Raw genomic sequence first — 12696 nt, 5'->3', positions numbered from 1 at the left:
ATTACTTTTATTATTACAAAAAAGTACCGTATATCTAAGACCATTTTACAAGCAAAACACAAAGAAAAGAACGTCATTTTACTTTGCAAAAGCGTTAGTTTACATTAATTATCAAATTTTTTGCCAAAAGAATCTGTAATTTCACAAGAAATCTTCTTATAATTCCATGAAATCTTTTTCTTTTAAAGGGGACCTATCATGCAAAATGCACCTTTGTACGTCTTTTATACATGAATATGTGTCCCCGGTGTTCCAGGGAACTCACCAAGTGTCAGAAAACACAACCCTCTCTATTTTCCTCCTTCGCCAAATCTCTAAAAAAGGGGCTGAAACGGATCTGAAAAAAACGGATCCACATTCCAATACTTTTCTACGTCACAAAGAAGTGCTCCGCTTATTGGTCAACTCTCCACCTATCAGGGGAATGAGCCACGGCCACGTGCATTGCCAAACCTCTCATTCGCATCGGCAGGCTAAATAATCAACACCCCAGTCACATCTGTGTTTTTGCCTGCTCTTGCCAGGATGTCTAAGCCAGTTAAACGTTGTGCTATTGTTGGCTGCAAGACTCGGGACAGGGGACTGCATGCAATGCCATCAGTGGAAAAAGAAATGAATCTGTGGCTAGACTTCATTTACAAGGGACATGTGCCAGAAGACCACGGAAGATTTCTGTTTGTGTGTTCCAAACATTTTACCACGGACATGTTTATGAACTTCTCTCAAGTCCAACACGGATATGCCTCCAAAGTAATGCTAAACCCGGGATCAATACCAACCATCCGGGACCAGGCCAGTGAGGACACATCCAATTTTGAAGCTGTAAGTTTTTATTTAGCGGTGTTTTTCCTGATAAAGCTATCACTAGCTTGCAGCATGTAGCATGTAGCTTCGCCGCATCAATGTCGCCTCAAACCCAAATAGTAATCGGTTAGGTGTTTATATATTTTTGTAGCATTTTATTTTGTACGCTCCGCAGTCTTTGCTTTGTCATTTGAATTATCAGGCATTTGCTAACATGTTCAGACATACTGCCGTAATGGCGATCTGTGTGAAGGCTGTACAGCCACGCCCTAGGCGATAACACAAGTATTTATTCTACTATTTATTAGTATTTAGTATGCTCTAAAATCATATTGAGTAAGTTATAATAACAAACGTAATCTTCTGTAGGCAAGTGCCGTTTTTTCTAGCGTTATATGTAAACGCTTTTGTGATTGTAGTCTGTAAGAACGATCAGATATCATCGATCTGTAAGCTAAGCTACGCTAATGAGACATGCCGTGTTTTGCAGCGTTATATGTAAAAGCTTTTGTGTGTTTACTTGTTTGCGCACATGAATATAAATGGGGGTGTGTTAGGATACAAGTACAACACTGTATGTATGCGAGGGGACACACACACCACGAGTAAAACTGAGCTAAAGCCCCGTCGGTCTGTTGTTGTTGACAAGGCCTTACCTCTAGCAACAGGCTAATTAGTGGCTAGCTCAGATTGGAAAAGGCTAAACAAAGAGCTTTGCTAAATAGAGAGCTTTGCTAAGAAGTTTCAGTTTTTTTACATGCATATACTAATCTAAACCACATTTTTTGTTGTGCTTTTTTTACCATTGCACAGCCCTACGTGGCCAACTTGATGGACCTCATCTTCGAGCAAGTCTTTGTGGACCCTGCACCATTATGAGCGACCTGACAGGGAGGAGGTCATCGCCGGGTATGCTACACGGTTCAATGTGGCTGCTGTCTGAACCCAACATTGACATTTCACGGATCAGGAAACTCCCTGCGTATCCTGAGGACAACGCTGGCCGGAATCACCACTCTGATCCTGCGTCCAAGGAAGCCCCAGCACCAGCTCACAAAGCTTCTGTAAAAATATTTAGTGTCATTTATACAAAATACAAGTAGGCTACATTTAGTTTTTTTGTATGGGTTTTTTTAACCGTTGATTTTGACAATAAAGTTCCAAGTTGATATCAAAATGTGTCGTGATTATTCATGTTTGGATGGGTAAAGAATATTCTGATTTCAAAAGCATAAGGTTGTGTGTGTGTGGACCTTTTTGTCGTACACATGGGTGTGTTATGCCATTGCTGTGTAGTATATAATAGTACAATGACGTCGTGGCGCAATTTGCACAAATAAGTCAATAACTGAGCTTTAAAAACACATGAAACTACACACATTGCTGACAACTGAGGTGTTGTTGGAGTTATACTTTTTATCATCCTAAATTATTCAACTTTCCAACGGTTGTTGCAGGAAAAGGACTGTAAACTATTAAACGCAATGAGGCCATTGTATATATGTTGAAAATATGAATGTCTCCCTTTATAAATATATAGCCTATATATATATATCGCTGTTTTTGCGTTACAAACTGTACACATTGCATTCTTGCTAATTTGCCAAAATATGAACGGAATAAGGAACAAGCATCGTAACAGAGTAAAATAAATAGGGACAACAGCTTGTCAACTAACCATTCAGAAACGTCCTGCTGCAACCGAGATTTTTGCACCTCCACCGCTTCAGGGTCAGTATCTGGATCAAATTGATAGTATGCTTGATGACATGTTTATTCGACACTCGTAATCACAGCAAGCATGGTAACGTGACTCTCGCCGGCTCATGCCTGCTCTTCTGCAGGGGGGCGTGGTCAGCTGCTGCTCAGAATTTTCAAAGACGGGCTTGGAATAAAGCGAAAATGAGCGAAACGAGGCATGTCTAAAAAATGATGTTTGGTATTTTGAAAAATAAAATGTATAAATATACCTTATATAGGTATGGTCATACACTATATCATTTAAATATAGCATGATAGGTCTCCTTTAAGTTTACATTAACGGTCAGATGTTTTACAGAAAAAAAATCTGTATTCAAATACATTAATAAACTGTCAAAATAAATGCGTTTACTGTACTTTTACATTGTGTCAATCTTGTATTTAAAAATATCAATTGGAAAAAAGAACTCCTGAAGTATGATGATATTTGTCTGATATGATATAGCAAAGACATGTATGCAATATCATTAAAACGTTATGCCTTTGGCAACATGTTGAAAATATTTGACAATATAAATAAATGACACCACCACCATTCTTTTTTATAATTTCTTATTGGCAATGCCGTAACATAATTAAGAACACAATATATACACGTTATTACAATACTTTCTATATATATAACCCATACATATACACACACACATACATCCATACACATAAACACAATAATAATAAAGCAGAATAGACCGGCAAAGAAACCTTAAACATTAGCCAATAATTTGTGCCAAAGATAACATTATATACACTAAACTCTCTTAACAATTACGTATGTGACTATGTGTGTGCGATTTTACTCTCTCCATTCAAAGTCAGCGATGTTGGTGATCAATGAAAGCACCTTCGGATTGACTGACTGCTGTTTCTTTGAAGCGTTCCTCTCCCTTTTAGTCCCCTTGTCCGGATTGATTTTGAAAAGGCACCTGTTAAGACAGAAGTACACTTAAATGTAGTGCTACAAACAATAGTTTTTATAATTACAAATTCTGTGGATGATACGGCCATTAATTGTCTTCACACTTATACAGCTTGAAGTCAAAGGGCAATACTACTCTTAAATTGACTGTTATGATCATATCTGTACATTTAAAGCATTGGTTTGAAAAGAGTTCTGTTCTATAAAGTTGTCACTTGGCATCACTATCACACTGGACAGTATCGCAGCAGGTCTGTAAACAGGAGCAAATACTTGAGGTCATTTGAGTGTGGTAGCTACGAGTGACATCTTGAGAGGTTTGTGTAACTGGGGCAGATGAGGTGCGTGTCAGCAGCAGAGTGAGCGGTGTAAAAGCATCTTAGTTAACCAATATAAGTATTAATGTGTTTGTTCACTGCAATAATACCGGGTTTTGGTGCAAGAAATAGTTGCTTCTTCCTTGTCAGATTCCGTTGTCATCAGGTGCTGACACTCACGCAGTGCCTCTATAGACCACACACATACACTAAGCCTGCTCCATGGCTGTATTACTGTGCTGTTGATATGAATAAGTTAAGGAAATCAACCGCTACCAAGAATCTTGTGTGTTCTTACCGACACCCCAAAGTGCAAGTCACTCCGAGTGAAACCTTCCCCCATACAGTCCTAGCTGAATCCCTATTCAATAGGACTCCTTGAAAACGATTCCTTTTTCCAAATAACTTAATTGGTTTTCTTTTGTTGTCGACAAAGGGCCCTCTTTCTGTCATTTTCATTGAGCTGAAGTAAACATACCACCGATTGGCTAAGAGTGCGTTTGGGCTTTTAGGGAGGAGCTAAAGCACACCACTGCAAAGGAAAGGGGTACGCTGAATTTACATCGCAAGACAGAACTAGAGCATAATGCAAAACAGAATGCAGCGCAATAATCTTTTTATCTCGATTATCTTGTATTGTCAGGAGCACTTATCGTGTGTCAGGAATGTGCACAATCCTCTACTCTGTGGCTTAAGATGGAATGAGTTAGAATAATTACGATTCAAGTCTTACCTCTGCAAGAACTCCAGGGTACCTCCCAGTTCTGTGGGATAGCTGATGTTGAGGCAGTAATATGCTGCAAACATCAGTGTCAGGGCGTCAACAACATTTGGGACACTGCCATTGACGATGGTCTGGTCGACGGCGACCATGAAGTGTCCAGCTGTCAGGGGAGAACTCCCTGTAGAAAAATTACAAAAAAATTATAAATGCAAAAAATATTTGGTGCAGATTGTTCATATTTGTTTGTACTGGTGATCATATGGCCAATTGCATTTATAGAATTGTGAGCTCCTGCAGCTTTCTTTTCTTTCTTAAGTGTTTCTTAATGTTAACAGTAGAAGATGGCACATCTTAAAGGGATAGTTTGGGTGTTTAAAGTGGGGTTGTATAAGGTACTTAGCCATAGTCAGTGTATTACCGAGAGTAGATGATTTCGGTATGCCCCGAGTTTGGAGATGCAGACAGGAGCAACCGCATGGAAGCAAAGCGATGTTCTGCTCTGCACAGGGTCAGCAGCAGAACATATTGTAGCCACCTTAAAGAAAGGCCCTCCTAAAAATATCGCACGCTATATTTTGAATATTTTCGTGTGTTTACTTTGCCATAAGACAGCCCTTTTTAGGGAACTGAAGCTGTTGTATGCATCTATACTCTCGCCAAAGCAACCTTTGGAAAGTTTGTTTTTGTTATTGTGATTCACCAAAGTCACACAATAGCACAAACAAACTAAGCGATTGAGGCAGCAGCAGACAAGCAACTCCAGTGTTCTGTGAGGTTAAATTATTGTTTTTTGTCTGGTGGCTTTGATGAGAACATAGATGGCGACATCGGTTCTCTGTAAGAAACAGACAGTATAGCTGTGTCATGGCAAGGTAAACCAGCAAATTGTTCTAAATATATCATGCACTTAACTAATTTTTTTTGTGAGCCTTTCTTTTATGCGTCTTAAATATGTTTTGCTGCCGACCCCATCCACCTCAGTACATTGATTTGCTTCTGTGCGGTAATTCCTGTCTGCATCTCCAAACTGGGGGAATGCCGACCATCATCTACTGTGGCCGTAATACACTGACTATGGATAAGTACCTCATACAACCCCACTTCAAAACATCCGGTCTGAGTGTCTGTATTTAGGCTATCCACTTCATTGTAGACTTATTGTAGGAGCTTTAAACTTCCAACATTTGAAAATAAATAATAATAATTCACACCCTCACCAAAACGTATGCCATTTGTATTAACACAGCCAAATGATGGGAACATTTAAAATATTCCAAGCCAATGTAGCCATGCACAAGGATTAAAAGGCGGGGGAATAATAAGAATCATACCACACACAACGATGCATGGTGAGCTTGGCAGGTCATCAACTTCCGATGGCAGACAAGTTTCATCAACTTTCAGGAACATCTTGGCCTGGTCTTCATTGAAATGCCTCAAAAGAAGCATCAGACATCCGGGAAGATCAGCATCTAGATGCCTTGCTTTGGCTATTTCCATGTCTGATAGGATGTCCTCTATTTTGCTCTTCTTCTCACGGGACATGAGGTATGACACAACTCTTCTACATTTGCTTGACATAGCTTCTTTGTCAACATCCATACCTGTGAGTTCTTTGAAGTGAGCCATCATGCCGCACATCTCAAACAGATATGGCCAGTCTCTTAGCAGAACCGGGGTTTCCATTCCCTTTATGATATCACTTCTCTGAGTGTAGAATGTTGCCACCATTTTCTCCTCAATCCTTTTGGTGTCCTTGCTCCTCGTTATGTGCATGTTCTTTAATTCTAATTTGAACTGTTCTTGAGTCTCCCCAGTTTCACCTGGTGGTGGTCGCTGTGGCTGCCAATTAATATACCCATAGGTATCGAGTCTCATTGTCTTGGGAGGTTGGTCTTCACCCTCACTTGCGCTTGTTGCCTTTCTTTTTAAGAAAAGGGAGGTTGTTCCCCTTTTTAAATTGTCCACTCTGCTCTGCAGCTGCTTGGTTAGAGAGTCATAACCGCTACCTACAACTATGTCTTCAATGTAGTCTCGAAATGACATTGGATACATTAAAACCATCTCCCTGGCAATTTCACTTAGGTGTTTTTTTCCTGGCATAGGGCAGATGGTTAGGATCTCCCCTGCGATCAGGCGAATCACCTCACGCCTCTCACATCCTGTTGGTCGCTCGTTGTTTACAAGCTTTCTTGTTATCTCTGATGGCATTTTACTCCAGGGGATCTCAAAATTGAAGTGCCAGTTATTGTTCAATGGAGTTCGTCTATGCAGAGTTGAGGTAGACGGGGCACTTGAGGTAGACGGGGCGCTTGAGGTAGACGGGGCACTTGAAGTAGACAGTGGAGAGTTGGAATAGTCTGCAGAGTATTCGCCTGCAAAGGGAACCAAATGATATACAAATGGTGATTAAATACATTTTTGCATTTATTATTGGCCCTAAACATAATATTTCTACAACGCGCAGAACATTCTTGATAGATTTTGGCTATACTAGATGTGACTCTCGTCATGCATCTCATAAACCTCTATTGTTTTAAAAATCTCTATAAACCTGGTCACAGAGCTCAATCAAATAGTTTATCTTACAACTGGTTTGATGCCTACACCTGGCCTATGGGTAAAATGAAAATATTTCAGAGGAGATAAAGTAAAAGCAGGCATCGACCAGGTACCAGGTTTTTAATAGGTGGGGAAGCAGTAGGGCTTGGCGATATATCTACTGTTTAAACCAGTGGTCGCCAACCAGTCGATCGCGAGTGTGATTATGGAGCCTTCATTGTAATAGTAATTCAGATGCAATTAGCCTATAAAAGGCCTCAAATTGGAAGCCCGTCTTTTTCACTCAATTCTGCAATAGGTAGATCTCACCTTTCACCTAGGCCAAGGTCGGTGATCTTGGGCTTAAAAAGGTTGGCGACCACTGGTTTAAGGTATATCGATATAAGATGAAACAATACCATATATATCGATATAGTTTGATGTTCTGTTGCATAACCTGTTTTCTCTGTAAAGCTGTGCCAGTGTGTTTGCCTCTCTTCTCTGACACTCTGCGCGACCTCCCCCTCCCTTATTTTGGTTGGAGTGCAGCAAAGCAGGAGTTAGTCCTGGACTGAGGGACTGACTAGAATGATAACGTTGCTAAGTGATGAAGTTACTCCATTGGTCGAAGTGAGTTATAACTTTAGACCATCAGCCGACAGTGATTCTGCTGGTTATGTCGCCTCCGCGATCAATCAGCTGATCAACTTCCTCAATACACACGCAGATGTTTTTTTTCCTGTAGGACTATGACATTTATTTTTTCCTGTATACCATTTTTATAAAGTCATTTATATTTTCTCATACATACTTGCGGGTGAATAGTCTCTGCGTGGATTTTCACTTCTCATTATTGTTCTTGGTGTGACCATAGGTGTTTCTGTCTCAGCTCTGGGAGGCGGGTCAGGAATCCCACTGGCATCGTTTTCAGCTGGATAAAAGACACAAAATAGGAATTAGGCCTGCTATCATGTTTTCTCATTACAAAGCTTGTTTTGCAAGACCACAATATTACAATTCGGATGATCTCAAATGTAGTGATGATGTTGTGCTTTTATTTTCAACATTAAAAAGAAACATCGTTTTTACAACTCACAAATAAGTATACTTACATAAAGCTTTAACACTGGCAATCAGTTTTCTAGCGTTGATTGGCCTCATGACGTGTGGCTTCAGCTGACTACTTTGCTACCACAACAGACCTATGGTCCAGCCGAGGGGTGCCCAACCAGTCGATCGCGAGATGTGTCTAAAAATAGAACAACAATATTCTGTTTTATGTCCTGTAACATAATCTTCCTGTGCCAGAATAATGCACTTGAACGCATCAAAGCTTTGTGATTGGCCGGCGTCACCCCATGTGTCGGGGCGTGGCTGAGGGTCTTCAGTACAGGTGGCTTGTCACCTGCCTGCTCATCTCTGAAACCAGACCATGTAAACAGGCTGGTGTTTCTTGCAAACAATCTTTAAGAGATGACATGAGCAGCCCTACCAGCATTTGCCATGGTGGCCGAAACATTTTTATTTGGTCTTAAATTGTAGTTCAACATTTATTTCCTGTTACTTCTGGACCATGACGGTTGGCCAGCCTTCAACGTTTAACTGAGTGGAATATGTTGAATATGTTTTACCAACATGTTGGCTATATGTTAAGGAGTTGTCAGTATGTTGTGACAGTGCACTGCATCATATTTGATTTAATTTATTTTGGTCTAATTTATTTTTATTTATCATATTAATATATGTTTAGTATGGTTTTGGAAGTGTGCTCCAACATATTTGTTGATCTTGTTTATTGGTAAAATATTATTTGTTTTAAAGTTCAATAAATGGTCAATGAATAATCGTCAAAATAATCGTGATATCAATTATTGACCCAAATAATCGTGATTATGATTGTTGCCATAATCGCACAGCCCTACTACACAGTGACAATGTATGCTAGTTAGCTACTTTTCAGTCCACATCACGCTCAAGCTTCATTATAATATATAACACAAAAGTAACACCATGCGTGTGTAACGGGTCACAACCATAAGTGACCTGTTAAATGATTAAATTACCAAGAAAATCTTTAATTTATAACTAATATTTATTTATACACATGTTTAACTCCGTTACACGTGGCGCATAACACCTCGTGGCCGCAGATTACTCCGGGTCCCAGACCCGCAGGTCTAGCAGCCCCCCCCCATAAACCAACAATATTTGTATTGCAGATCTACATGAATCACACAAACAATCTATTTTGGATTCAAAACGGCGAAAAGTGTCACGTTTGCATCCCTGTAAAGTACCGTAACGATACCCATCCATTGTCTAGCTAGCTCAGCTGCTACCTAGCTACCATAACGTTAGCTAACATTACTTACTTTGTTTTCGGTCGTTAATCAAAATGAACACCATAGCTAGGACTTTGACGTTTGCAATGTTTTGAGTTGTATGTTTTGTATCCGTTGATAAATAGTTTTAACGTTACCTCTCAAAATGCTGCTTCCTCTCCCGGCTGGCGATGTGCTGTGTATTCAGAGAGAGCCGCGTGGCATGTGGTTACTGCGTGGTCTGTGGCTTTGCGCATGCTCTGTGCGTACATTAGCGCATGGTCTCTGCCTGGTTTCTGCGTGCCTGGGTCACATCCATGGCCTGGGTGCAGCAGATCTCGTCTCTGATTGGCTGCAAATCGATTGCCCTGAAAATGCTTTGATGTAGATGTGTCGTTTGCTGGCTCCTCCGATCTTTGTATTATTTTAAGAATTCGTAACACCACACCATGAACATTCATTTAAAAGTAAAACAAATATGATGGCGGGCAAACTATTTACATTATAATTATAATTTGTTTGTTCTTTGGATTGTATTTTCCTAATTTACAAAATGACAATGTAACTAGACGATACATAATAAAACAAACACTGAAGGCCTACGAAAGATACAAGCAAATGATGTTATAAGAATGTCTTTATCGTCCATTTATTCTTTTAAATTGAGAATAGTGTACTAATAACTAATGTTGGTGAACATTTATATAAAGTTGATTATGATCAGGAATATCCCATCTGTACTTTGGTGCCCTGTCCCAGGTAGCCTACAATTTAAGGTATTAATCAATGTGTACATATAGTTTACTATCATTTTTAGTCATGCACTGTAGGCTACTGCCTTCCTGATTGCTTTATTTTTGAGAAACCTATTCTGCACCTACCTTGGTTTTAAGAGAGTCCAATACCCTATGAGACTGTTCAGTCTCATAAAACATGCTCAATTAACTTATTGAAAACACAAGCTCACAATCAAGTCAGATGGGAGATCTACAGAAGCAAAGTGTGATAGACAAAGTTGCATTACTGAGATTATTTTTTAAACAAACAGAAAATAAATCTTTGTTATTTCACGAGGCCGTTGTACCTACATTCACTTATTAATCCATAATGTAGGTACTTAACCTTCAACTACCTTCTGCCTGAAATCCCTGTGACATTATTGTTGTAACCAACAACATTATCACAATACATATTTAAGCTAAATGACTTTGATTGTAAAAGATCTTTCGCTGTATTAGCTTCGTCAACATGCTTTGGTGAAGGCCTATTCTTTCAATATGATGGACTTGAATAGTTGGATATTATTAGACGTCTAAAAGGACAACATTTGATAGTTTGTTAGTAGAGTTGCTTTACTTTAATTGCAATGCTAATACCAATTTAGCATAGTGGTAGCACTAACTGCTAACAAGGTTTTGATACAGTATTCAGAGGCTGTAAGTGCCTGCTAGCATGTTCAATGTTTTGGGCTGAATTGTACTAGGCCTAGGGGAAGATGCTAATGTTATTTAACTTCTAGATCCTTTCATTTTTCACTTAAAGTGAAACTCAATAATTGTTTTGCATGCTCTCCGCCAATCACTCTGTTTTTTAAATATTGAGGTAAGTCACACATTTTAGAACATTGATACATTTCATAACAAACGCGGTGCAGTTGTAGCAATAGCTACGAGAATGCACTCTGTGTTAGCTGCACAAGGCACTTTGCATATAGCTTCACGTCTCTGATGATCTGAAAAGCTAAATGTCAGAAATGTACACAGCTTTTTCTTGTGTTGAAAGAGATTAGCAGCTCAATGTTACTTGGGTTGTGAACGCACAACAGTTGGTTGTGTGTTAGTTGAGTTGCTTTACTGTAATTGCAATGCTAATACCAATTTAGCAGGTAGCTAACTGCTAACAAGGTTTTGATTTTCAGAGTAGATTGGCTGTAAGTGCTTGCTAGCATGTTCAATGTGATGAGCTTATGCTAGGGTGATAAGGCCTAGGGGGAGATGCTAATGTTATTTAACTTCCAGATCCTTTAATTTTTCGCTTACGGTGAAACTCAATATGGTTTTTACATAGGCTACTGCATGTATATGCTCTGTGTGTTTGTGCATGTACATATCCTCCCTGTGTGTGTAATGTGTGTAAACACAACAGAGTGGGAAAAGACATTTCCCTCTGAGGGATGATATATTATATCTCCTTCTTCTTCTTCTTAGAAATCATAAGTGAATGGCCACATTAGGTTTGCCTGCAGTGAATGCTAACACCTATGAGCTAGTATATAGATGTATCATGGCATAGCCAGATGTCTCTCATAACCCACAGTCTATGGCTGTTACTGGTGGGAATAGCATCATTTTATATCTGAATTGTGCTCGGAATTTGCACCCAACATGTTAATAACAGTTTTGTTTAACTCTATGGTTGTACACAGTTTTTATAACATGACATTCACATATTTAACAATTAAATCTTCAAATTAATACAATTGTAGCAATAAAGTGAAAGTCAAAATGTGTTAAAATGTAGTTTTGTTGTTGTTGCTATAATAGGATAGTCAATACCTGTGTTTTTTCAGTTTATCAATGTAAAGTAGTGGTTAAATTAAGCAAAATTACAAAATATTTCTTTCTTTACTCATATATTTTCTTGCAATTATACATTTTATAAATGATTATTAACAGTATATTGTATGTATTTGACAGTGATATATAGCCAAAACAAAAGTATTTTTTTGTAAAATTACAGAAAATGCAGCTAATTTTGCCAACAGAAAATCCTTTATTTTTACGGTTAGTTTTTTTAAATCCACATTTAAAAACTGCTAAAAAACAGATAAATAATGTATTCCATTTTTACAGTTTTTTTTTGTTAAAATACATGACACATTTCAATAAACGGTTTATTCTTGTAAATTGAATATGATTTCCTGTAATTATGAAATACAATAAAAAACTGTATTTTTTTCTGGGGAAAAACTGTAAAAAAACATTTTTTTTTTACAGTGTAGATACACACTAGCAGCCTGTGAGCAGTATGAACAGTGTGTATGAATATGCTAAGATATATAAAGTATGAAAACGGTAAGCAGTATAGTATAAAATATATAGATATTAATTTCATGATGATAAACATTGTGGAACAATGATGAAAAATGGGAATGGATGTGGCGACGTAAAACTGACACAAAACAACAACAAACTTTTGCCAGCCAATTGGAGAGTTTCATCAGCAGCACGTGGTAAAAACCACCAATGAGCGCTCAGCTCGAGATACCAGCGAGCCGTTTCCCATCAAGCATTTAGCTTCCGCAGCTCGTGG

The 12696-nt window shown here is 38.7% G+C and overlaps 1 protein-coding gene across 1 annotated transcript; it reads right to left on the bottom strand.

Annotated features, from left to right (window-relative positions):
• Positions 1 to 3133: 3133 nt before the first annotated feature.
• On the bottom strand, positions 3134 to 6831 carry LOC117468189 (uncharacterized). The gene is made up of 3 exons (XM_034112209.2): positions 5854 to 6831; positions 4532 to 4700; positions 3134 to 3488 (listed from the first exon to the last, which is right to left on the bottom strand). Exons 1-3 carry the CDS (start codon positions 6731 to 6733, stop codon positions 3359 to 3361), a joined length of 1179 nt encoding a protein of 392 aa, XP_033968100.2. The 5' UTR covers positions 6734 to 6831; the 3' UTR covers positions 3134 to 3358.
• Between the last annotated feature and the right edge of the window lie 5865 nt (positions 6832 to 12696).

This window comes from Pseudochaenichthys georgianus, chromosome 22 (assembly GCF_902827115.2).
Source record: "Pseudochaenichthys georgianus chromosome 22, fPseGeo1.2, whole genome shotgun sequence".
In the NCBI taxonomy this organism is placed as follows: Eukaryota; Metazoa; Chordata; class Actinopteri; order Perciformes; family Channichthyidae; genus Pseudochaenichthys; species Pseudochaenichthys georgianus.
The sequence above is the reverse complement of the archived record's forward strand: the minus strand, read 5'-3'. Positions and strand labels throughout refer to the sequence as shown.

Bases quoted from the DNA above. Each gene is read 5' to 3' on its own strand.
- LOC117468189 (XM_034112209.2), bottom strand. From the start codon at position 6,733: ATGCCATCAGAGATAACAAGAAAGCTTGTAAACAACGAGCGACCAACA. The intron at 4,701-5,853 runs GTATGATTCTTA...ATTTTTCTACAG, and splicing joins ACCATGCATCGTTGTGTGTG to GGAGTTCTCCCCTGACAGCT. The intron at 3,489-4,531 runs GTAAGACTTGAA...CTGTCTTAACAG, and splicing joins ACCCTGGAGTTCTTGCAGAG to GTGCCTTTTCAAAATCAATC.